General features: G+C 45.9%; 3 protein-coding genes, 1 long non-coding RNA gene and 5 other non-coding genes across 10 annotated transcripts in view; 3 read left to right on the top strand and 6 right to left on the bottom strand.

Moving 5' to 3' along the window:
- pdzk1 (PDZ domain containing 1) overlaps positions 1-1531 on the top strand; it is a 6999-nt gene extending 5468 nt beyond the window's left edge. The window contains exons 7-9 of one of the 2 annotated variants that reach the window (XR_003974172.1): positions 1-72; positions 579-801; positions 1017-1531. The exon at positions 1-72 is cut by the window's left edge and continues 232 nt beyond it. Coding sequence is in view for 1 of the 2 variants with exons in the window: in XM_030343733.1 (XP_030199593.1) it covers positions 1-72; positions 579-607 (101 nt within the window). In the remaining variant the exon portion in view is untranslated. Of the gene's footprint in view, positions 73-578 lie in introns of both variants that reach the window. The other variant, XM_030343733.1, reaches the window with a different exon arrangement.
- Positions 1532-2484: 953 nt separating this feature from the next.
- LOC115533302 (uncharacterized) lies at positions 2485-3984 on the top strand. Its single transcript, XR_003974173.1, has 2 exons — positions 2485-2524; positions 3032-3984. It is a non-coding gene; the product is annotated as an uncharacterized LOC115533302 (long non-coding RNA).
- A 996-nt stretch (positions 3985-4980) lies between these two features.
- si:ch73-390b10.2 (Golgi pH regulator) lies at positions 4981-11034 on the bottom strand. Its single transcript, XM_030344115.1, has 14 exons — positions 10792-11034; positions 10554-10613; positions 10260-10363; positions 10047-10153; positions 9439-9540; positions 9031-9151; positions 8714-8794; positions 8071-8180; positions 7759-7847; positions 7581-7673; positions 7281-7376; positions 6405-6494; positions 5795-5860; positions 4981-5288 (listed from the first exon to the last, which is right to left on the bottom strand). Exons 1-14 carry the CDS (start codon positions 10831-10833, stop codon positions 5082-5084), a joined length of 1368 nt encoding a protein of 455 aa, XP_030199975.1. The 5' UTR covers positions 10834-11034; the 3' UTR covers positions 4981-5081.
- A 401-nt stretch (positions 11035-11435) lies between these two features.
- Positions 11436-11507, bottom strand: trnah-gug (transfer RNA histidin (anticodon GUG)). Its single transcript has one exon. It is a non-coding gene; the product is annotated as a tRNA-His (tRNA).
- Positions 11508-14314: 2807 nt separating this feature from the next.
- On the top strand, positions 14315-16494 carry LOC115533401 (uncharacterized). Its single transcript, XM_030343915.1, has 4 exons — positions 14315-14593; positions 14886-15057; positions 15195-15349; positions 15478-16494. The coding sequence occupies exons 1-4, from the start codon at positions 14419-14421 to the stop codon at positions 15663-15665; spliced, it is 690 nt and encodes a 229-aa protein (XP_030199775.1). The 5' UTR covers positions 14315-14418; the 3' UTR covers positions 15666-16494.
- A 1570-nt stretch (positions 16495-18064) lies between these two features.
- Positions 18065-18136, bottom strand: trnah-gug (transfer RNA histidin (anticodon GUG)). The gene has a single exon. It is a non-coding gene; the product is annotated as a tRNA-His (tRNA).
- Positions 18137-18949: 813 nt separating this feature from the next.
- On the bottom strand, positions 18950-19021 carry trnah-gug (transfer RNA histidin (anticodon GUG)). The gene has a single exon. It is a non-coding gene; the product is annotated as a tRNA-His (tRNA).
- Positions 19022-24218: 5197 nt separating this feature from the next.
- Positions 24219-24290, bottom strand: trnah-gug (transfer RNA histidin (anticodon GUG)). The gene has a single exon. It is a non-coding gene; the product is annotated as a tRNA-His (tRNA).
- Positions 24291-24556: 266 nt separating this feature from the next.
- Positions 24557-24628, bottom strand: trnah-gug (transfer RNA histidin (anticodon GUG)). The gene has a single exon. It is a non-coding gene; the product is annotated as a tRNA-His (tRNA).
- Positions 24629-24667: the final 39 nt, after the last annotated feature.

Here is a 24667-nt window from a genome sequence, read left to right as displayed (position 1 = left end):
CCCAGGCCACGGTGGAGCCCCGGGCCGGGGCCGGGACCCCCCCCCCCCCCGGACCCCCCCGCCCGGGAGAGGGTAGGCGACTCGCTGCAGCTCCTGAGTCAAACATGAAAACAATCAAAGGCCCTTTACATTTATATCATTTATATTACCATTCAGGGCATTCAGCCAACATTTATCCAAAGCCACTTACAATCAATACATTTGTCCACAGATGGAGCAACAACAGTATATCGCTGTCTAAGTGCTAACCACTAACTATCACTAGGTTAACCCATTCCCCGTGTACAACAGAGACACATTGCTAAGTGCTAGGTTTAAGTGCCAGGACGTACAACATACTATAACTAGGGGGGGGGGGGGGGGGGGGGGTATGCAGAGTCCTGGTGAACTCTGAACAGGTGAGTCCAGGTGAACTCTGAACATGCGAGTCTTGAGTCTTTTGCGGAAGCTGGTGAGCTTTAATGCCCATAATGGCATCACCATTTAAACAGATTAAAAGACTATCTTTCTCCTCGTCTAATTACTGAATTGGAATAAATGTAGGATATAAAAACATTATAGTTTGCGCTCTTTTGCAGACGCCATCGGTGTCGTCTGCCTCGTCTGAGGAGGGCGTGGATCTGAGGTTCTGAAGGCCGTGAGCCCCCCTCTGGTCCCAAGCTCCTCCTCTGGAACAACGGCAACCACACTGAGGGCCCCAACTCATCCTGAGGGCCCCAACTCATCCTGAGGGCCAAACACACTGAGGGCCCCAACTCATCCTGAGGGCCAAACACACTGAGGGCCCCAACTCATCCTGAGGGCCCCAACTCATCCTGAGGGCCCTAACTCATCCTGAGGGCCAAACACACTGAGGGCCCCAACTCATCCTGAGGGCCAAACACACTGAGGGCCCTAACTCATCCTGAGGGCCAAACACACTGAAGGCCCTAACTCATCCTGAGGGCCAAACACACTGAGGGCCCCAACTCATCCTGAGGGCCAAACACATCCTGAGGGCCCCAACTCATCTTGAGGGCCAACCACACTGAGGCCCCCAACTCATCCTGAGGGCCAACCACACTGAGGGCCCTAACTCATCCTGAGGGCTCCAACACATCCTGAAGGCCAAACACATTGAGGGCCCCAACACATCCTGAGGGTCCCAACTCATCCTTAGGTCCCGAGACATTGAGGGCCCCAACACTTCCTGAGGAACTCAGAAGTTCATTGACTGAGGAAAGAGAAGGCTTCACTGTTAACCATCTACCTTCTAAATGTGCAAATATGATTATCAACAGAATTGAGCCATGACATTAACACTTGTTGTATCCTAATGAGTCACCTTCCTAAAGGCTTTGGAGTACTGGTTGTATGAAACTTCTTTAATCTGTAAAAATATCCTATCCCTACACATAACATAAGCTATTAAACATGTTGCATACTTTAATGATCAAATATCCTAATATAAAGCATTATATATCAGTTGTTCTGACCTGCTATGTAAAACAAAGAATATTTAAATAAACTATTTTATTTCGTTTTAAAATCAGCCTCCACATGTTTCCAACCTCCCTGTTCGTCCAAACCTCCGGCCTCCCCACTTCCACCGGTCACCGATCCCCAACCAATCACAGTAGAGACGCCCTGAAAGATGACCCATAATGACACAGAACCCGCCCCATACATCCTGTCATGTGACCTCACGCTGCGACATCATGTCTGGTCACGTGACCAGGGTGCTCTGTCTCGCTATTGGCGGACTGGGGCTCGATCATTCCTACCCAATTACCTCCAGCACCTTTACGATCCATTCACAAAGAAAGAAACCACACACACTGACACGATTTAAAGGATTTATAGTTCAACAGATTGACTGACAACCAAATACCCAATCACAACAATTGTGGTCGATAATTCCATTCAAACCTTCTGACCAATCCTAACGCTCGTACAGCGTCCAATCACGAGGAGTCCAGCGGTCAGCCATTCCTGATTCAGGAAGTACGGGCCGACCAATCAGCTCATAGAATCAGCCCTGATTCACAAAAGACTTGAACTCAGGAATCCCTGAATTCAGCCGAAAGAGCGAGAGGAAGAGAGCGAGAGAGACAGAGACAGAGAGAGAGCGAGAGGAAGAGCGAGAGGAAGAGCGTGAGAGGAAGAGAGTGAGAGGAAGAGAGCGAGAGAGACAGAGAGAGAGCGAGAGGAAGAGCGAGAGGAAGAGAGTGAGAGGAAGAGAAAGGCAGGGCGGGGCAGCCGACCGCGCCGGGCTGCAGGACGGCGACGTGGTGGTGGAGGTGAACAGCGTCAACGTGGAGAGCTCCGCCCACGAGGAGGTGGTGGCGCTGGTCCATCGCAGCGGCGCCTCCCTGGAGCTGCTGGTGGCCTCGCAGCGCGTCTACGACCGGCTCCGGGCCCGGGGGGCGCCCATCACCCCCACGCTGCTGGGACCGGGCCCCAGGGTCCAGACCCAGGCCACGGTGGAGCCCCGGGCCGGGGCCGGGACCCCCCCCCCCCCCCGGACCCCCCCGCCCGGGAGAGGGTAGGCGACTCGCTGCAGCTCCTGAGTCAAACATGAAAACAATCAAAGGCCCTTTACATTTATATCATTTATATTACCATTCAGGGCATTCAGCCAACATTTATCCAAAGCCACTTACAATCAATACATTTGTCCACAGATGGAGCAACAACAGTATATCGCTGTCTAAGTGCTAACCACTAACTATCACTAGGTTAACCCATTCCCCGTGTACAACAGAGACACATTGCTAAGTGCTAGGTTTAAGTGCCAGGACGTACAACATACTATAACTAGGGGGGGGGGGGGGGGGGGGGGGTATGCAGAGTCCTGGTGAACTCTGAACAGGTGAGTCCAGGTGAACTCTGAACATGCGAGTCTTGAGTCTTTTGCGGAAGCTGGTGAGCTTTAATGCCCATAATGGCATCACCATTTAAACAGATTAAAAGACTATCTTTCTCCTCGTCTAATTACTGAATTGGAATAAATGTAGGATATAAAAACATTATAGTTTGCGCTCTTTTGCAGACGCCATCGGTGTCGTCTGCCTCGTCTGAGGAGGGCGTGGATCTGAGGTTCTGAAGGCCGTGAGCCCCCCTCTGGTCCCAAGCTCCTCCTCTGGAACAACGGCAACCACACTGAGGGCCCCAACTCATCCTGAGGGCCCCAACTCATCCTGAGGGCCAAACACACTGAGGGCCCCAACTCATCCTGAGGGCCAAACACACTGAGGGCCCCAACTCATCCTGAGGGCCCCAACTCATCCTGAGGGCCCTAACTCATCCTGAGGGCCAAACACACTGAGGGCCCCAACTCATCCTGAGGGCCAAACACACTGAGGGCCCTAACTCATCCTGAGGGCCAAACACACTGAAGGCCCTAACTCATCCTGAGGGCCAAACACACTGAGGGCCCCAACTCATCCTGAGGGCCAAACACATCCTGAGGGCCCCAACTCATCTTGAGGGCCAACCACACTGAGGCCCCCAACTCATCCTGAGGGCCAACCACACTGAGGGCCCTAACTCATCCTGAGGGCTCCAACACATCCTGAAGGCCAAACACATTGAGGGCCCCAACACATCCTGAGGGTCCCAACTCATCCTTAGGTCCCGAGACATTGAGGGCCCCAACACTTCCTGAGGAACTCAGAAGTTCATTGACTGAGGAAAGAGAAGGCTTCACTGTTAACCATCTACCTTCTAAATGTGCAAATATGATTATCAACAGAATTGAGCCATGACATTAACACTTGTTGTATCCTAATGAGTCACCTTCCTAAAGGCTTTGGAGTACTGGTTGTATGAAACTTCTTTAATCTGTAAAAATATCCTATCCCTACACATAACATAAGCTATTAAACATGTTGCATACTTTAATGATCAAATATCCTAATATAAAGCATTATATATCAGTTGTTCTGACCTGCTATGTAAAACAAAGAATATTTAAATAAACTATTTTATTTCGTTTTAAAATCAGCCTCCACATGTTTCCAACCTCCCTGTTCGTCCAAACCTCCGGCCTCCCCACTTCCACCGGTCACCGATCCCCAACCAATCACAGTAGAGACGCCCTGAAAGATGACCCATAATGACACAGAACCCGCCCCATACATCCTGTCATGTGACCTCACGCTGCGACATCATGTCTGGTCACGTGACCAGGGTGCTCTGTCTCGCTATTGGCGGACTGGGGCTCGATCATTCCTACCCAATTACCTCCAGCACCTTTACGATCCATTCACAAAGAAAGAAACCACACACACTGACACGATTTAAAGGATTTATAGTTCAACAGATTGACTGACAACCAAATACCCAATCACAACAATTGTGGTCGATAATTCCATTCAAACCTTCTGACCAATCCTAACGCTCGTACAGCGTCCAATCACGAGGAGTCCAGCGGTCAGCCATTCCTGATTCAGGAAGTACGGGCCGACCAATCAGCTCATAGAATCAGCCCTGATTCACAAAAGACTTGAACTCAGGAATCCCTGAATTCAGCCGAAAGAGCGAGAGGAAGAGAGCGAGAGAGACAGAGACAGAGAGAGAGCGAGAGGAAGAGCGAGAGGAAGAGCGTGAGAGGAAGAGAGTGAGAGGAAGAGAGCGAGAGAGACAGAGAGAGAGCGAGAGGAAGAGCGAGAGGAAGAGAGTGAGAGGAAGAGAGCGAGAGAGAGAGAGAGAGAGAGCGAGAGGAAGAGCGAGAGGAAGAGAGTGAGAGGAAGAGAGCGAGAGAGACAGAGACAGAGAGAGAGCGAGAGGAAGAGCGAGAGGAAGAGAGTGAGAGGAAGAGAGCGAGAGAGACAGAGAGAGAGCGAGAGGAAGAGCGAGAGGAAGAGAGTGAGAGGAAGAGAGCGAGAGAGACAGAGACAGAGAGAGAGCGAGAGGAAGAGCGAGAGGAAGAGCGAGAGGAAGAGAGTGAGAGGAAGAGAGCGAGAAAGAGAGGAAGAGCGAGAGGAAGAGAGCGAGAGAGACAGAGAGAGAGATAAAGAGAGACAGAGAGAGAGCGAGAGGAAGAGCGAGAGAGCGAGAGAGAGAGACAGAGCGAGAGAGAGAACGAGAGAGAGAGGTCATCAGAGGACCATCTGTTTCTCGGGCGCCTGCTTGTGAGCGAGGTAGAGGAAGAGGATGCTGGAGAGCGCGCTGACGAGGAAGATGACGTCGAACCAGCGGTGGTAGAAGTTGAACTGCAGCTCTCCGAGGACCTCGGTCACGATGGAGCGGTACTCCAGAGGCATGCTCATCCTCATGAGCAGCACCGAGGACACAAAGTACATGCCCTGGAGACAGACACACAGCGCTGTTAGAGACACACTGTTACACCACAAAGTACACACCCTGGAGACACACACTGTTACACCACAAAGTACATGCCCTGGAGACAGAGACACACAGCACAGACAGACAGACAGACGGACGGACAGGGGGGTGTTACGCCCTCGGTAGCCCTGCTGAACGGACCCTTTGGACAGAGCCCGGGATGACCGAGTTCTTGTCCCAGCAGACTCGTCGTGGGACGGGGCGGTGCTGCCTCCACTGGGAGGAAGGACCTTCTCCTCCCTGGGGACCGATGCAGACCTGGTGCATCCCGTTTTTTTTATGTGGGTGATATTGTGAATAATATTCAAAGATATTTTCCACAACAAATGTGTCTCTGATTTAATAATAATTTGCTGTAATGGACGATAAGACGTGAAGATTGGAAGTGTGTCGACCAATCGATGGCTGAAGGGTAGGTTGAGCTCCAGTTGGCTCGCAGAAGACCTGGAGGAGGACAGCAGCTCACCATGATCTGAGCCAGGACCAGGACGATGACGTTGGACGACTTGCTACTGGAGATGGCGTAGAAGAACTAGGAAGAAAGAAAGGATCCATTAACATTAGAGCTGTCAAGCGATTAAAATATTTAATCGTGATTAATCGCATTAATGTCATAGTTAACTCTAATTAATCGCGATTAATCGCACATTATTTTTCTATGCTAAATATCCCTTGATTTTTTTGTCCCATAATTCTTCTCATTTTATTCTCTTATTAACATGGTGAAGTGCATCGGCTTGCCTTGTGCAAATGATTTTTTATTGATAACAACATTGGCATATACACTGATCAAAACAGGACGATACAAAAAAAGAGCCTATAGTGCAATTAAACGACTGCTTTGAACAAATGTCATTTGAACATAGCAGTCAGGCTACTGCTTCTTTGTTTTGAGCCAAAACATTTTTTTTTTTTTTTTTTATAAAATAATTGCGTTAATCGCGCGTTAAAAATTTGGTTTGCGTTAACGCCGTTAATAACGCGTTTAACTGACAGCTCTAATTAACATCACTGAGGGGTCCCGACGTAACAAGTTATATCAGATATCCACGACCCTGTAGAGGTGAGAGTCTCACCTTGGTCAGCGTGATGAGAAGACCTCGGATGGAGGTAACGATGATGATGCCCACCAAGATGAAGGAGATGTGCTGCGACCAAAACTTCACCTGAGAGAGAGAGAGAGAGAGAGAGAGAGAGAGAGAGAGAAGAGAGAGAGAGAGAGAGAGAGAGAGAGAGAGAGAGAGAGAGAGAGAGAGAGAGAGAGAGAGAGAGAGAGAGAGAGAGAAAGAGAGAGAGAGAGAGAGAGAGAGAGAAAGAAAGAGAGAGAGAGAGAGAGAGAGAGAGAAAGAGAGAGAGAGAGAGACAGAGAGACAGAGAGACAGACAGACAGACAGACAGACAGACAGACAGACAGACAGACAGACAGACAGACAGACAGACAGACAGACAGACAGACAGACAGACAGACAGACAGACAGACAGACAGACAGACAGACAGACAGACAGACAGACAGACAGACAGACAGACAGACAGACAGACGAGGACAGAGATGCCGGACGAACGCAACAAAAACACAAACATTAATCATCTGTTCGTCTGTCCCACCAGCAGTAGAAAAGAGTAACATATTTTGCCAGGTGCTTTGGCGGCAGAGTGAGATATGAATATGTATTATGAACACACCGAGTGGGGAGTCATTAAAAGCTTATCATTGACAGGTTTTACGTACAGGAGGAGCAGATAAAGACTTTAATGGATGGGAAATCATTAACTTCACATGAGATCCGACACGTGGTCGGTGACCCAGAGAGGAACAGGACAGGGATGGACTGATGAGACAGCCAATGAGAGCGGGCGTGGGGGGGGGGTCTGATGAGACAGCCAATGAGAGCGGGCGTGGGGGGGGGGCTCTAATGAGACAGCCAATGAGAGCTGGCATGTGGGGTCTCACATCAAACTGAATGCCGAGCCAGTTGACGGTGATCTCGATCCCCCTCGTCACGGGGTCCGTCTTCCCAACGCGGTCGAACACGATGTTTATTGTGGCCTGGGCAGAAACACAAGGGCATCTTAGGACAGTGTGTGTGTGTGTGTGTGTGTGTGTGTGTGTGTGTGTGTGTGTGTGTGTGTGTGTGTGTGTGTGTGTGTGTGTGTGTGTGTGTGTGTGTGTGTGTGTGTGTGTGTGTGTGTGTGTGTGTGTGTGTGTGTGTGTGTGTGTGTGTGTGCCAACGTGGTTCAAAGTCATTCTCACCATGAAGATTTTCCAGACACAGTAGATGGAGAAGAAGTATCCCAGGAAGTTAAAGTACTTCCCCTGGAACGTCTTGGAGTACTCGATGCGCTCCTGGGGAAGAGGAAGGCCTGGGTTAAGACACAGCAAAGCCCCGTCACGCAGACCTGGTAGCGCGTTGGGGGGGGGGGGGGCTGACCTTGGTGGTCTGCAGGTCCACCGTCTCCAGGAACAGCTGCCGGCTCAGCTCCTCCAGGGCGTCCACCTCCTGCTGCACCAGGGAGAGGTCTGGGACCAGGGGTCAAGGAGCGCCCGGGACAGCACGGTACACGGTGACCCGCCTGCACGCACACCGCGCTTTACTACCCCGCGGCCGCCCCACGTGCTCTACTATACTGCCTCACATCCACCCATCCACCCATTCACACTCCGACGGCAGAGTCAGCCATGAAAGGCGACAGCCAGCCGGTGGGGAGCAGTCTGGGGGGGGGGGCTCGCTCAGGGAGGATACTCTCGGTGCCCGACGGCGAGGACGTCACGCTCTTGATCATGGCCCAGAAGCCCGTCTGCTTGTTCTGGTCCTCGCCGCGCTGGTACATCTGGCGCCGCGTCATCGCCATCCTGGGAGGACAGCGGGCGCACACAGAGAGACACACACGCAAACACATAGACACACACGCACACCGAACGGACGCACACAGACACACACACACACCGAAGGGACGCACACAGACACACACGCAAACACATAGACACACACGCACACCGAACGGACGCACACAGACACACACACACCGAAGGGACGCACAAAGATACAAAAAGAGACACACATAGAGACACACGCACACCGAACGGACGCACACAGACACACACGCACAGACACAGAAACACATGCGCACACACGGACACACACACACACATGCAGGGACACACGTACGGACACATACACACACGCAAGCACGGACACATACACAAGGACACACAGGCACAACGTACGGACACACACGCACGGACACACACAGACACACACACGTACGTAGGGACAGACGGACACAAACGCACACATACACAGACAGAAGACGTCAGTGGACCGCAGCCTGTTGGGGCGGCTTTGTTGAACAATAACCTCCGTCCGTCTGAAGACGGCGTCTGACCTTTTCTTCTTGCTGACGATCATGTCCATAGTCTGGAGCAACCTCCTCTCCAGGGCCAGGATGTCGCTGTCCGTCACGTTCCTGGAGACAGCATCGACAGCAAACCGTCACCACCGCTTTATGTACCGGACAGAACCCTGACCACAGCCAGCATGTTGCTGACACAGAGCGGTATTAACACCTAGGGCGGCTGACAAGCCAAAACAGAAAGGCTCTGATGCGCTGGAAGGTGCTGAAGTGTCAGTCCGCTGAACAACACAACAGTGAACGGTAAACAGGAAGACCACAGGATAGAGGAAGGGCCCTGATTGGTCTACCTGAGGAAGTAGGACATGTAGGTGTAGGGGCAGTTGACGGCACCGAACCCCGACAGCAGGGCCATCAGGGTGACCCCGATGACCCCCACGCGGCTGATCAGCTGCTCGATGGACAGGATGCCTGGGAGACACAGCATCAGAGGATGAAGAAACCCATACAACCCCTCCTCAGCCAATCAGCAGCCCCCGTTTGAGTGACTCAACAGACCCTCCTTTGATGAAGAGTGTTTTAAAATCACAGAAATTATGGAAAATACCGATCACAGGAGTCAGATGAATGATCGATACTAAACAAGTAGTTACAAGCAGGAATTCTTTGGGTAGTGCTCAGAAAAAAGTAAGCAACCAAATACTTGAAAAGCTGTCTGCAGTGGGGGGGGGGGGGGGGGGGGGGGGGGGGGCTCTCACCGTGTTTGGGGCTGAGGATTGGGAAGGGGTCGCCCAGCTTCCAGAAGAAGTACATGAAGGTAAACCACACCACACACGCGAACAGGAGCTTCTGTCTCTGCACTGCGGAGCAAAGGAAAAGTATCATTACCGTTAACTACCCTACACAGGAAAAGTATCATTACACAGGCTTAATGCATGAATCAGTGAATATATTATAAGAGATTAGTTAATTAACTAAATTTGAATATCATCATCCTTCAAAGAATTCAACAATATTTTCAAAACAATGTTAAAAATGTTTGTTGACATTGAACAACATTATCTAAATGTAACGTATTCATGAAAAACTAAGTGATATACTCTCTGGGTGGAGTCATTCTGTGACTATTAGAGTACAGCACACGATGTCTGTCTGAACCAGATGTGTGTTCGCGGGGGATCACTGCTGTGTCGAATAAACCAAATCCTAGGGAACGCATTTAGAAAACCATGCGCAGGATTGTGAATCCCAGAGCGAGGTTTACAAATCCACGATGGATTTACACATCACAGCCTTTTGTTCATCATGTGACCGCAGACTAGTACAGGTTCTGTACTATTGATCCCACTTATGTTCTCCTACTCACGCAGGCGTATGTTGCTGACCACAAAGTAGCCGATGTAGAACGGCACCACGAAGATGAGCACCAGCAGGATCACGTACAAGTTCAGCTTCCAGTGGAAATACCGGGAGCTGAGGAGAGGTGTTCCATTAGTGTGGAGAGCAGGGTCACGATCCAACAACCCTCTGGGTCTTTGGTCATGACCCGGGGGACGGGCACAGGGGGGGGGACACTTACCTACTGCTTAATGCACCAAGAATCTCAAAGATGATGAGCTCAAACATGGTGCATGAGAAGGCAAAGGTGATGGAGAAGACGACTTGGACCACATACTGCCGCACCTGTTGACCGAGAGGACATTATCACCTGACATCAGACTGGGTCAGAGGTAGGGTTTGTTTGCTTTGAAAGAGATGAGCATTGAATCGTGACACAAACATTCTGAAGGAGACATTAATATGGACTCCTTCAGATATTGGACCAAGAGCGCTGTTGTTTCCATGGAGACTGTGACTATAAGTGGGTACCAACCTCGTAATCTTTGAAGAGCTGTCGCATAAAGAACAGCCATCCGAAACCAAAGAAGAGCACCTGTGTGGGAATAAAGCCACAGGTGAGCGAAGGGGACTCCTGTCCGCGTGGACGCCCCCCCCCCCCCCCCACAATCCTTCCTCAACCCGGAAGTGGAACCATCTGACAGTCCTACATCTCAATCCATCATTTATAACTTAAGGACGTCGCAATAATGTGGATAAAGTTCCCGCGGTACCTGAGAGGTGAACATGATGACGGAGTCCACGAGGAACGACATGCTGCAGCCCGCCACGCGAGTCAACGGATTAAAGTTCAGATCGATTTAATCCGAGCTCATTTTTATTTAACTGGATCGCAGCGTGAAGTGGTGGTTTATTGTTGGAGACAGTGCCTTCATTCCCACGGAGTCATTTGAGCTGTCAGACAGGCGGCGTTTACATCATCGACGAGCGCCGCTGTCGGTGGTTCCGTCGCACACGTCTGACGTTGGAGGAGCGACGACGCGAGGGTCATTGTTAATTCATTGTTAATTCAAATTATTAAAACATTATTCGTATTATTTGTATAGCACAACATGCATAGCTCCTAACCAATACATCCGGATTAATTACGAGGTTTTTTTTAAATTACTTAATATGGCAAATGAATCAAACCTTTTTTTTTTTTTTTTATATTATCATTACTATTTTGTTATTTACAATGCTGTCCATTTGTAAATAAAAAAGTGATTTCATGCAGCAGGTAAATGAGACTACAGGTTGACCCAGACATTAAGGATCGAACATCATTGAAGCGTTTCTGTTGAGATTCAAACTGCTTTACCAATACTCAATAAACCTTCATAAAAGCAGACCCGTATGCCGTGACATTGTGTTTCAATGCCGTGACCCGGATTCGAACCGGGGTTGCTGCGGCCACAACGCAGAGTACTAACCACTATACGATCACGGCGAGCTACCAGGGCCGATGACGAAATCAACCAACCGAACCAATACTCAAACTATACTGGACAACGTGACACTTGTCTGCAGGGTATTTTTTATTTATATCTACAGCGGAGGTGGACTTGTAATGTTCATTTTCATTCCATTTTGTTGCTTGTAAAGTAAGGTTGACTTCGTGAGCTACTGGTTGCCTGAATTTCCCCAAGGGGATGAGAAAAGTATCTTCTTATACTACTACTACTACTACTACATCATTCTGTCTTCTACTGGTAGCTCCCTCTCATAGACTGGTGGTCTGTACGTTTGAGGAACACTTTAGGACTCCCGGACGGTGGGGGAAGATGGCACTAAAATAGAACAAATTCAATGCAAGCGACACCAGATCAATGCCGAACAGGAATACAACTACATTAAATACAGTAGAATGCACAGCGAGTCCAGGCCTGAATGGGCTCGGTGAGTTCCGTGTCGGGCCGGAGGGGGGAGCTGTTGGGTCGGGATCTCGTCGCCTCCTAAAACTATTTCGGTTAAAGACGAAAAATAGAGCTCACAGTTCATTTCTGTTTGTAAACCTGTTGGCATAATTTGCTAAAAGCAAACCCGTATGCCGTGACATTGTGATTCAAAGCCGTGACCCGGATTCGAACCGGGATTGCTGCGGCCACAACGCAGAGTACTAACCACTATACCAGGCCTATTCAACTAGCAGCCCGTGGGCCAAATGCGGCACCTCTTAATTTTTTTCTGGCCCGCAAGAGGTTGCATGCAAAAAATAAATAAAATAAAGGAGAAACATTGTTGAATGCAAATCAGGTTTCTGTGTGTAGCCGGTGATACTAGCCAGTATCAGTCCCCCACAATCAGGAACTGGCATCACTTATTCTGACAATGTTTGGCTCAACCGATACGTTTGGGTCTAGCTTTCCTCATATGAATGCCATCAGAACAAGGGCACGTTGCTCCATGACCTATGAGAAGCTGCATGAGTGTCTCATGATGAGGAAAACAAGGCAGTGCAATCTTTCTCACTGACTCACTGGCTCAAAATGTCTCATATGTACAGTAGTTCTGTTTGGTGATGATTCAAACAACATTGTTTAATCCTAAATACGTGGCCAAAACATGTGAGAACAAAATCTTTTATAATGATACGATTAAAAGTGAAGAAGGAAGGAATGCGTCTGACAAGTTTATTCCATGTAGTAGTATTATATATATTAAGTTAACACTACTTTAAAGGGCATGGTGCAGGTTTATATTTTCTTCTTTTCTGGCAATTTTCTAGTTGGTAATAAACATTTAAACAATTTTCCATTGTATTTGATGTTGTAGGGTATCACAAAATATAAATATAAGGAAAAGTAGGTGATATATTAGTGGTTATTAGCCACAGGTTAGCGATGATTCTTATTTCTCCCACAATGCATTGCATGACGTCACGTAAGGTACTCCGCTTTTGGACGACAGCCGAAGCCGCTAGTGAGAGAGTGACAGTGTCAGATTAGTAAATACATAAATAGAGATAGCCTAGATAGATAGAGATAGATAGATAGATAGATAGATAGATAGATAGATAGATAGATAGATAGATAGATAGATAGATAGATAGATAGATAGATAGATAGATAGATAGATAGATAGATAGATAGAATAGCATAACATCGATATATAGTGAGAGATAGCATAGCATAACATAACATCGATAGATAGTGAGGGATAGCATAGCATAGCATAACATATATATATAGATAGAGAGAGAGAGAGTAGATAAAATGGTTTTCTACTGTATGTCTCCAGCAAAAGTGGACATAGGGTCCATTGCTTCCCCAAGGACAAAGGGATTCTCCGAAGCTGGGTGCAATTTGTCAAGTTTAGGCGGGCAGATTTTTCAGCTAGCTCTGTTACCGCGTACTCCAGAATATGCAGCGCGCATTTCAAGGAGGAGGATTACCACTCAGGGGATGCCAAGATGGTCTCACTTGGTTTAAAGAGTAAGAGGACGGCGAAGTTAATTCCTACCGCCGTGCCGTCTGTGCATGCAAACCACTCTGCCTGCCCTGTCCCGAGGTCGAGAGACACCGTCTGCCGCAAGCGAGAGATTGCCACGGTAAGCATCATGCTATAGCTGCTAATTACAAGCTGCGCGTTAGCTAGCTCTGTGTGTATTTTGCATACCGTGTTCCATTTGACACAGCCTCCACTACAAGCATGATCAGTCTGACATTAGAAGAGCATATTTTTTGATTCACGAATATGAGCCAAAACAAAATTGCCCTGAAGTAAATGTCCATATCGTCATGAAAGCTTCATGGCTAGTGTTTGGATCAGTGATCGTCATCATCAAGCGGCTTTCACAACAGTGTGTTTGCGTTTTGTGTTAGATCGAGACTGCTACGGTTCGCTTTCACATATACTGTATTTGACCGTGATCGTGCGATTTCTTTTTTATATACTTATATATACTATACTTTATACTAATATACTTTTTTATATTTGTTTTCGCAAGATGTTGACAGACGCCTCACTGCAGGAGACCGTGGACACTGTAGACACTGTGGAGAGTGTCGATACTGGGGATCAGCCCTTGCCCTCCTCCACTTCTGACGCTGGGACACAATGTTATTTGAAGCCCCCCCGATGGTCTCACGGTAAATCTTTGGTATTTTAAGGGGTAGATATTATGTCTAAAACATTGCAAGCAGGACATTTCCATACACACTGATGAAATGAATACATAGCCTACACCAAAACATAGCCGCTTAGATTTGCCATGATTGTCATATGTTTGGGTATGTTTACTGCCTCTGCCACAGCTCTGCAGGTTAACCTGAAGCCCAAGATGGTTAGCGTGGGCACACAGACTTCATTAAGCCCACAAACCTCCACTCCCCTCGCTAGTCCTGAACAGACAGTTGACGATGATGATGATAATGCCACTGTCATCAGTAACTTGTCGTGGGTGCCCGAAGAGCCGATGGATGAGGAGGAATTGTTTGATGAGGAGCATCCATGACCATGACACCCCTGCCTTCTCCAGTTGTGCCCATGGCCCTCTAGACGGAGATCAGCGCAACAAAGAGTGGCTGGACCCAGGTACAGTACTGGTATTATGCACGCTCTACATAGTTTTGTTTTATTTGCTGTCTTTGAGTAATTGTCTGGATGCTTTGACATGTGACCTTTGTGATGAAATTATTTTTTCATTCCCTGGCAATCTCATAACATTCTGTTTACTGTTTATGTTTGCTATAATTCATATGCAGGACAATTTCATGTGTGTTTCCATTTAAAAAAGGAATTCTGTCTGTCTATCTTCCTGTCTATTTGTACGTTTTCCGTCTGTGTGTCTGTCTGCCTCCCTGCCTACCTGTCTTTGTCTTTGCAGGCTCATTGGCAGCAGTCAAGTTGGAGAACATAATGATGAGGGCTGCCTTACTGAAAGATGTTCGACAGCTGTCTCCACAGCACCAGACCTTCTCGCTTGAGGCTTACCACTCCCTCATCTTGCACTTCACGCCCAAGCACACAGGGTTTTCATACCTTGGGATGTATAGCAGGTCAGTGCTATCCAATGGAATAACACTGCAAATTATTATGCCTTTTATAGTAATAATAGTACCTATTAACATGCCTATTGTAGTATTTTGTCATACATACACCAAGTTTCAAAGGTTTTCTCAAATGTGTTTCGTAGGCTTCTCTTAGCGGCGCTGCATTATAATCATAATCATAATGCCAATCGCGAGACAGCACGGAGAAGTGACGGGACGGAGAAGTACTGCGTGCGGTATCCACGCTTCAGAAAAGGTGCCCATGTGGTGCGTCCCATCAAAGAGGCAGCCTCCTACGGTAAGCAGCGTCATGCAGTTCTATCATATTTTGAGATGGCGCACGAGACATCGGTGATCAGTGACAATGATCTTTATAAAGTAATATTATTATTATTATAATTAATATTATTATTATTATGTCTGCAGGTTATGCAACATCATTAATGAAGGCCCTTCGGGAGAGCTACGCCAATTCACCCGCGGTTCTTCGAGAGATTAGCGCCAATTTGTCCTCCGATGCACCCGCCCCCATCGCCAAATCCTTCGAACAGATTCCTAAGGAGGAGGCCGTCAGCCTCTACCTAGCCCGGCAGTCACGCTTCAAGAAAACCTAATTTGACATTATTATTTCTTTCCACGGACAAGTCCAATGATTTAGTTGTTATTATTTGCATGAAATTTCTTTGTATGTAATTCAAAATAATTTGGCAATCATTTTACCTGTGCCTTGTCAACCTCTGTGTGCGGTGTTGTCTGGGCTCACTGTGTGTCTGCTTGATGTGCTTTTGCATGTATCACTGCATGTATGCATGCATGAAATAGTATGTGTGTGTGTGTGAGAGAAAGAGAACCAGCAACTGACCCTCGGGTATGACCACACTATTGCAGAATTAATTAGAATTAGAATTAAACATTGCGGGTCTAGCCCTTCATCAGTGTTCCTTGTATGTTTTGTGCCTAACCATTTTTTTTATATAGATTTAATTCCAACCTGTGTCTTTGTTCAGTAACCATTACAAGCAATGCCAATAACTTTTTTTTAACCAAAATGCATGTGTTCTGTGTACTTTATAACATTTTAAGGGCAATTGAATGATCACAACAGAATAAGAATAACAATTATTTTTATTAATTTTCCTCCAAACAAGGCCATTGAAAGCCCTGATAGGTCTGGTCACCATTCTAGAATTGCTGTCTGATGGTTGAAACCACACAAGAGGGTAGAGGCTTCCTTATACTCCTTATACTCCTCCCTAAAATGCCATCAGCCCAGCGTATAGCCTGCCTGTACGCAGTGTACCGGTATTGCCTAGTAGGGATAAGTAGGAAAGATTCTTAAGTTTAAAACTCTCTGTAAGTAGGTTGGAAACGTAATTTTAAGCCTGTTTCTTATGCATGTTTTTTGTGTATGCAACACATCTCCTGTCACCTATAACTGTTGGTTCAAAGGACTCTGTGTAAAAAGATTTGTGAAGTAAACATAAATTATGAACATACTCGTGCGTGCTGGCTTGAAGGGGACCACGATCCTGCCTGAAGTGTGAGTATGCTATTTTTAACACAAACGGATTCAGGCAGCATGCCTCAAATCCAGGATGCTGCGTTAGGCACGTTACATCTGCTGGCCGCGGGGTGAGCTCCTCGACCAGCGACCAAAACGCGCTCACCTCCCTACAACACAAGCTCTCCACCACAGTTTCCATGGGACTACACCGCCAAACACAGCGACACAGACACGCTTACTACTATCAATCACGAGGAAAACTAGTTAGCACTATCAAAAATAATCACACTGAAGACATGACCAGCCTACTCGGCGTCGGCTACGTTTGCAAACAACATTTTCACCGGAGAAAGGTAAAAGCTTAGAAATAAACACTAGGGGTTTACAGGTGGGACTGTCAAGCTAGCCCATATTTAGAAGAAATAGAAGACATAATATGCCTTCTATTTCTAGATCTTCTGACTAAGTTTAGGGTAGCCTACTGATCTGAGCCAACGACATAATCAGTCTCATCCCCGTCAGACGCCATAGTGCTAGTTCTAGTATGCGTCTACCTCACGTGACGTCATCGCCGAATTGCGTAAAAAATAACCGTTACTAACCAAAAACGACAAAAACTGGACTTTATCACCATTTTGGAGACATTAATCGAAACTTCCGGTTAACCTGCATCATGGGCTTTAAGTACGATTTATTTGTAGCGATTCATTCACGTAGTTTTACTCTGTGTGGCCCATGGACCCCCAGTGGTTTTCCTTTTGGGCCCACTTTTTAAGGAGGTTGAATAGCCCTGCACTATACGATCACGGCGAGCTACCAGGGCTGTCGAAGTGCAACACCATCAGTTACATCTGTTATTACCTCGTTTGGGTTCTTTAAGATACAACACTTTCATGTCAGGAAGGAGAATCCAGATGTGAAAGCAGATAGAAATCTACAGCAAATCAAAGAAATTAGGCTAAATTACAAATCAAATCAAAAACACAGAGCAACGACAACCGTCTACAAACCAAACACAACTTGTTTAGCCTTTTACAGATAAAACATGACCCGTATGCCGTGACATTGTGTTTCAATGCCGTGACCCGCATTCGAACCGGGGTTGCTTTAAGATGCAACACTTTTAAGTCCAGAAGGAGAATCCAGGTGTGAAAGCAGATAGAAATCTACAGCAAATCAAAGAAATTAGGCTAAATTACAAATCAAATCGAAAACTTACCCCATAAAAAACTACGATCAGCTACAAATTTGTTCTTAAACACCATAATAGAGGAAATATGCACTTAAACAGAATAACCTATGACACTTAAGTATTCAAATTAAATATGCCTGTCCAAATGTAAACATAGAGCAAAGACACCCGTCTACAGAGAAAACACAACTTCTCAAATGAAATTCGCCCGTCCAAATGTAAACTCAGAGCAACGACAACCGTCTACAAACCAAACACAACTTGTTTAGCCTTTTGCAGATAAATGCTGACCCATATGCCGTGACATTGTGTTTCAATGCCGTGACCCGCATTCGAACCGGGGTTGCTGCGGCCACAACGCAGAGTACTAACCACTATACGATCACGGCGAGCTACCAGGGCTGACGAATTACTCTTCAATCAGTTTCATCTGTTGGTACCTCGTTTGGGTTCTCTAAGTTACAACACTTTGATGTCAGGAAGGAGAATCCAGATGTGAAAGCAGATAGAAATCTACAGCAAATCAAATAAATTAGGCTGAATTACAAATCAAATCAAAAACACAGAGCAACGACAACCGTCTACAAACCAAACACAACTTGTTTAGCCTTTTACAGATAAAATATTACCCGTATGCCGTGACATTGTGTTTCAATGCCGTGACCCGAATTTCGAACAGGGGTTGCTGCAGGCACAACGCAGAGTCCTAACCACTATACGATCACGGCGAACTACCAGGGCCGTGAAAATGGTTTTCCATCAGTTTCATGTGTTGGAAAATGGAAACTCATTTGGGTTCTTTAAGATGCAACACTTTTAAGTCCAGAAGGAGAATCCAGATGTGAAAGCAGATAGAAATCTACAGCAAATCAAAGAAATTAGGCTAAATTACAAATCAAATCGAAAACTTACCCCATAAAAAACTACGATCAGCTACAAATTTGTTCTTAAACACCATAATAGAGGAAATATGCACTTAAACAGAATAACCTATGAGACTTAAGTATTCAAATGAAATATGCCTGTCCAAATGTAAACATAGAGCAACGACAAACGTCTACAGAGCAAACACAACTTGTCAAATGAAATTCGCCCGTCCAAATGTAAACTCAGAGCAACGACAACCGTCTACAAACCAGACACAACTTGTTTAGCCTTTTGCAGATAAAAGCTAACCCATATGCCGTGACATTGTGTTTTAATGCCGTGACCCGGATTCGAACCGGGGTTGCTGCGGCCACAACGCAGAGTACTAACCACTATACGATCACGGCGAGCTACCAGGGCTGACAAAGTACTCTTCCATCAGTTTCATCTGTTGGTACCTCGTTTGGGTTCGTTAAGATACAACACTTTCATGTCAGGAAGGAGAATCCAGATGTGAAAGCAGATAGAAATCTACAGCAAATCAAAGAAATTAGGCTAAATTACAAATCAAATCAAAAACACAGAGCAACGACAACCGTCTACAAACCAAACACAACTTGTTTAGCCTTTTACAGATATAGGCAAGGCAAGGCAAGGCAACTTTATTTATATAGCACTTTTCATACACAAGGCAGACTCAAAGTGCTTCACATATAAACATTGTCATACAATAAAATAAATAGAAAATAAAGGCAAAGTTAAAAAAGCTTTTTAGAAAGTGCAATGTATTTAAGATTTTAGCAGAAAGCTATAGCAAACATAAAAGTCTTCAGTCTTGTTTTAAAGGTGCTCAGAGTTGGGGCAAGTCTTAAATCCTCTGGGAGTTTATTCCAGCTATTTGTTGCATAGTGACTAAATCCTGCTTTCCCATGTTTTGTGTTTACTCTGGGGATAATTAACAGATTGGTCTCAGAGGATCTTAGTGGTCTAGAAGGCTGATGTAGTGGAAGCATATCAGTTAAATATTTTGGGCCTAAACCATGTAGGGATTTATAGGTTAGCAACATGATTTTAAAATCAATTCTCTGACCTACAGGAAGCCAATGTAATGATTTCAGAATTGGTGTAATATGATCAAATCTTTTGGTCTTTGTTAGAACTCTAGCAGCAGCATTCTGAACAAGCTGAAGCTTCCTCAGAGTTTGTTTTGGAAGACCTGTGAGGAGACCATTGCAGTAATCAAGCTTACTAGTGATAAAGGCATGTACAAGTTTTTGTAAGTCTTCGGTGGACATGAGCCCTCTAAGTCTTGCTACATTTTTAAGGTGATAATATGCCGATTTTGTAACTGATTTGATGTGACTGTCAAAATGTAAATCTGAATCCATGATAACCCCTAGATTCCTGGCTTTGATTGAGGTTTTCAGGGACAGAGAGTGAAGGTGTTGGGTTACTTTAAGCCTTTCCGTTTTAGGACCAAATACAATTATCTCTGTTTTGTCCTCATTTAGTTGAAGGAAATTTCGGCACATCCATTCCTTCACTTGCTCAATGCAGTGGCACAGCAGATCTATGGGCCGATAGTCATTTGGTGATAGCGATACATAGATTTGCGTGTCATCAGCATAGCAATGATGGTCAATATTGTTATTTTGCATGATTTGCCCTAGTGGGAGCATGTAGATGTTGAATAAAGAGGGTCCTAAGATCGAACCTTGTGGGACTCCACATGTCACGTTGGTTGATTCTGATACAAAGTCGCCAATGGAAACAAAGTAGTTCCTATTTTGAAGGTAGGACCTGAACCAATTTAAGACAGTGCCTGAAAGCCCCACCCAGTTTTCTAACCTTTCCAGAAGTAATGTATGGTCTACAGTGTCGAATGCAGCACTGAGGTCAAGTAGCATTAGTATTGAGGTTTTGCCAGAGTCTGTGTTAAGACGGATGTCATTTACAACTTTAATAAGGGCGGTCTCAGTGCTGTGCAGGGGTCGAAATCCTGATTGGAAGGTGTCATAGCAACCAGTTGATGCCAGGAAGTGATTTAGTTGCTGGAGGACAACTTTCTCAATGATTTTACTTATGAAGGGTAGATTTGATATTGGTCTGTAGTTGTTAATAATAGAGGCATCTAGGCTCCGCTTTTTTAAAAGGGGTTTAATAACTGCAGTTTTCAAAGCTTTTGGGAACTTGCCTGACTGGAGAGAGTTGTTAACTATCTGCAATATGTCTACTGCTAGGCAGTCGAAAACATTCTTAAAGAGGTTGGTAGGTATAGTATCAAGGCAACAGGTGGATGGCTTTAGTTGTGTCACAGTTTCCACAAGATTTTGAGAGTCTATGACATTAAAGCATGCCATCCTTGCCACGTAATTTTTGCCTGAACAGGGTGGTAGTCCAACATTTTTGTTTGACGTGGAGATATTGATGGCGCGTCTGATACCTTCAATTTTATCAATATAAAAAGCTGCAAACTCATTGCATTTCTGCGTGGAATGGAGATCAGGTGGAATTTCTGTTGGGGGGTTGGTCAGTCTGTCAACAGTTGCAAATAGGGTTTTTGCATTATTAGTGTTGGTTTTAATGATATTGGAGAAAAATGTTTCTCTAGCATTTTTTAACTCTAAATTGTAGGCACGGAGGCTCTCTTTATAGGTATCATGGTGAATATGAAGTTTTGTTTTACGCCAGATGCGTTCAACCTTCCTGCATTCCTTTTTCTGTGCTGTTACAGAAGCAGCTTTTCTCCAGGGTGCCTTTTGCTTTCCAGAAATCGTTTTAACCTTATAAGGTGCAATGACATCTATGACTTTCAAAATTTTCAAATTAAAGTTTTCTACAAGATCATCAGCAGAACATGGGTTTAGAGGTGGTAGCAAGGAGATGGCCTTTTTAAAAAGTACATTAGAATCTTCATTGATATACCGTTTTTTGACAGTGTTTGATTTTGTCTGTATGTCGGGAATAAAAGATATGTTAAAGAAAACACAAAAGTGGTCAGACAAGGAAGGATCAGTCACAGAGAGATCATAAACATTGAGGCCCTTTGTGATAACCAGGTCTAGAGTGTGCCCCTTGCAATGAGTAGCCTCTTTCACATGTTGAGACAGTTCAAATGTGTCCAAAATGGTAAAAAGTTTTTTTGCACACTTGTCATTCAAATCATCAGTATGAAAATTGAAGTCACCAGTTATAACTAGACAGTCAAATTCTGTGGAGATGCTAGACAATAATTCTGTGAATTCATCGAAAAAATTTGCAGAATATGTGGGTGGCCTGTAAATAATTAATAGGAGAACTCTGGGGGAGCATTTCAATACAGCACTAAGGTATTCGAACGATGGAAAATCACCAAATAACATCTGTTTCCCCTGAAATACATTTTTAAATATAGCAGCAACCCCTCCACCTCTTTTTCCAGATCTACATGCATCAAAAAAGTTATAGTCGGGAGGAGCTGTCTCTATCAGAACGGTTGCACTGTTATTTTGTTCCAGCCATGTTTCAGTTTAAAACATAAAATCCAGTTTGGAAGTGTTAATAAAATCATTAACTAAAAATGATTTGTTATTAAGAGACCTCACATTAAGTAGAGCCATCCTGATGGTGCTGTTGATAGGCTTTAAGGTTGTTTTTGGTTTGGAGGCAATAGATATGAGATTTGTGAGGTTAGCAGTGTGTCTAAGTTTCCCTTTGTTTACTCTCTTAGTGGTTACAGCATGAATGCGAAAGTTGCCCTGCTTTGACGTAGGCAACCTTGGGTTCAGCAGATTATGAGAAACGTCCTTTATACTGTGTCTACGGCTGAACCCTTTTTTGTCTCAGTAATACTCAGGACTACTATCGGGGTGGGGGTGGGGGGCCGTCCTCCTGGGTGTTAGCAGTGTTAGCAGCCTGCGGCCATGACGTGGCGATGCTATCATTGACACAGATGCAAGTTTGATGCCAGCATGTTCCAGTTTCTTAAATTCGGCTGGAAAATCGCAAAGGGAGACATCGGAGCTGGAGTTGTTGTTGTGGCTATGGGAGAGATGAGGCTGGAGGTCATCATCGATGGGGGAATGCAGAGGAGGGGGGTGGCCGTTCCTCGCCAAGCCAGCATCAGCGATGGGGGAGGGCACAGTGTTGATGGCGTCGGGCGGGCTGTTGTCTCTCTTCAAGGTCTGTGGGCTGTCTGCTATCTGTGTGTCAGATAGTGGCAGAGTAGTTGTGTGGGGGAGGCTGTAGTCTCGCTTCTTCTCAACCTGTGCTCTGATTGTGGCCTGTGCGTCAGACCATGGCAAGATTGTGGCCTGTGCGTAAAGCGAGAAGAGTAGATTGTCCCTCAACAGTTTTGAGCCTAACCTGTTTGGGTGTAGGCCATCTGCTCTGAAAAGATATTTGCGCCCCCAGAATAAGTTGAAATTGTCAATAAAGTCCCTTCCTCTTTCATTGCAGACTCTGGAAAGCCATGTATTCAGTGCAAGTAGACGACTGAATCTGTTTATTCCCCTGTCAACAGTTGGTATGGGTCCACTGATGGAAGACTTGATGTGTATTTTGTCCAGTGTATCCAATAGATCAGTGTAATCCCTCTTCAGAAGTTCTGACTGTTCTCTTTGAATATCATTAAATCCTGCATGCACAACAATCTGTGAGATTTTGGGGTTTTCCAATATGATTTTGGCTAGTTTATGGTTGATATTACCAACCATTCCATATGGGAAGATGCATGTTTTGATCTTCTTACCGGTTATATCCTTGATGGTTGAGTCTCCTATAATCAGAGTGTCTGGTTCATCTGCTTTCTCTGAGATGGGCCCTTGTTGGACGGTGGCAGACACATGTGCAGCCCGCCTCCGTGGCGACTGGTTGTTCCGTCTCTGTCCGCACTGTCCGTCCGGACGCATCTCGGGGCTCAGGGGTGCATCGGTGGCAGGCGCGTTCGTGGACTCTTGAAGTGGCAGGAACCGGTTCTTCAGTGGCAGGGTTGATTTGAGTGACGGGCTAATCCGGCTGATAACTTTAGCTTTGGGTAGCTTAGCATTTGGTGTTGAGTGAACTTGTTGATTTACTTTGGTATGTTGCTTTGGCTTAGCGCCGACTCTGTTCCAGTGAGACGCAGCTGGAACTGTCTCTCTCATGTCCAGCTTCGGGAAGGATACAGTGTAGCTTTCATCATCTTGCTGTATCTGAGTGAGCTCAGCAAACTCACCCATCGGCACTGTATCCTGTGATAGTCCTTTGCGTTTTTCTACTGCTGCTAGTCTCGTTTCAATTAAAGCCAATGTCTGTTTCAGTTTGGCGCAGTCTGTGCATTTCCCAGTCTCCGTGCCTGAGATATCCGAATACAGAGGCATGTTGGCGATAGGAAAGTCCAAGGCTTTTTCTGCGGTCTGATCCGGGAGTAAAAAGTGCCAAAATGTATTGTTGAATCGAGCGATTGAGGACGACGGAAACAAGCTATATACTGTTAGGTAAATAAAATAAGATAAAGTAGATCTGAACGATGAATTAAGTAGTTCTTTCCAATGCCCAGCGGAGCTTCGGGAAACATGACCTCTCTCTCTCCTCAAGATACTATATAACATAACATAACCCGTATGCCGTGACATTGTGTTTCAATGCCGTGACCCGGATTCGAACCGGGGTTGCTGCGGCCACAACGCAGAGTACTAACCACTATACGATCACGGCGAGCTACCAGGGCTGACGAACTACTCTACCATCAGTATCATCTGTTGGTACCTCGTTTGGGTTCTTTAAGATACAAAACTTTCATGTCAGGAAGGAGAATCCAGATGTGAAAGCAGATAGAAATCTACAGCAAATCAAAGAAATTAGGCTAATTTACAAATCAAATCAAAAACACAGAGCAACGACAACCGTCTACAAACCAAACACAACTTGTTTAGCCTTTTGCAGATAATAGCTGACCCTTATGCCGTGACATTGTGCTTCAATGCCGTGACCCGGATTCGAACCGGGGTTGCTGCGGCCACAACGCAGAGTACTAACCACTATACGATCACGGCGAACTACCAAGGCCGTGAAAATGGACTTCCATCAGTTTC

The sequence above is a fragment of the Gadus morhua genome, chromosome 20 (genome assembly GCF_902167405.1).
Source record: "Gadus morhua chromosome 20, gadMor3.0, whole genome shotgun sequence".
In the NCBI taxonomy this organism is placed as follows: domain Eukaryota; kingdom Metazoa; phylum Chordata; class Actinopteri; order Gadiformes; family Gadidae; genus Gadus; species Gadus morhua.
The sequence above is the reverse complement of the archived record's forward strand: the minus strand, read 5'-3'. Positions and strand labels throughout refer to the sequence as shown.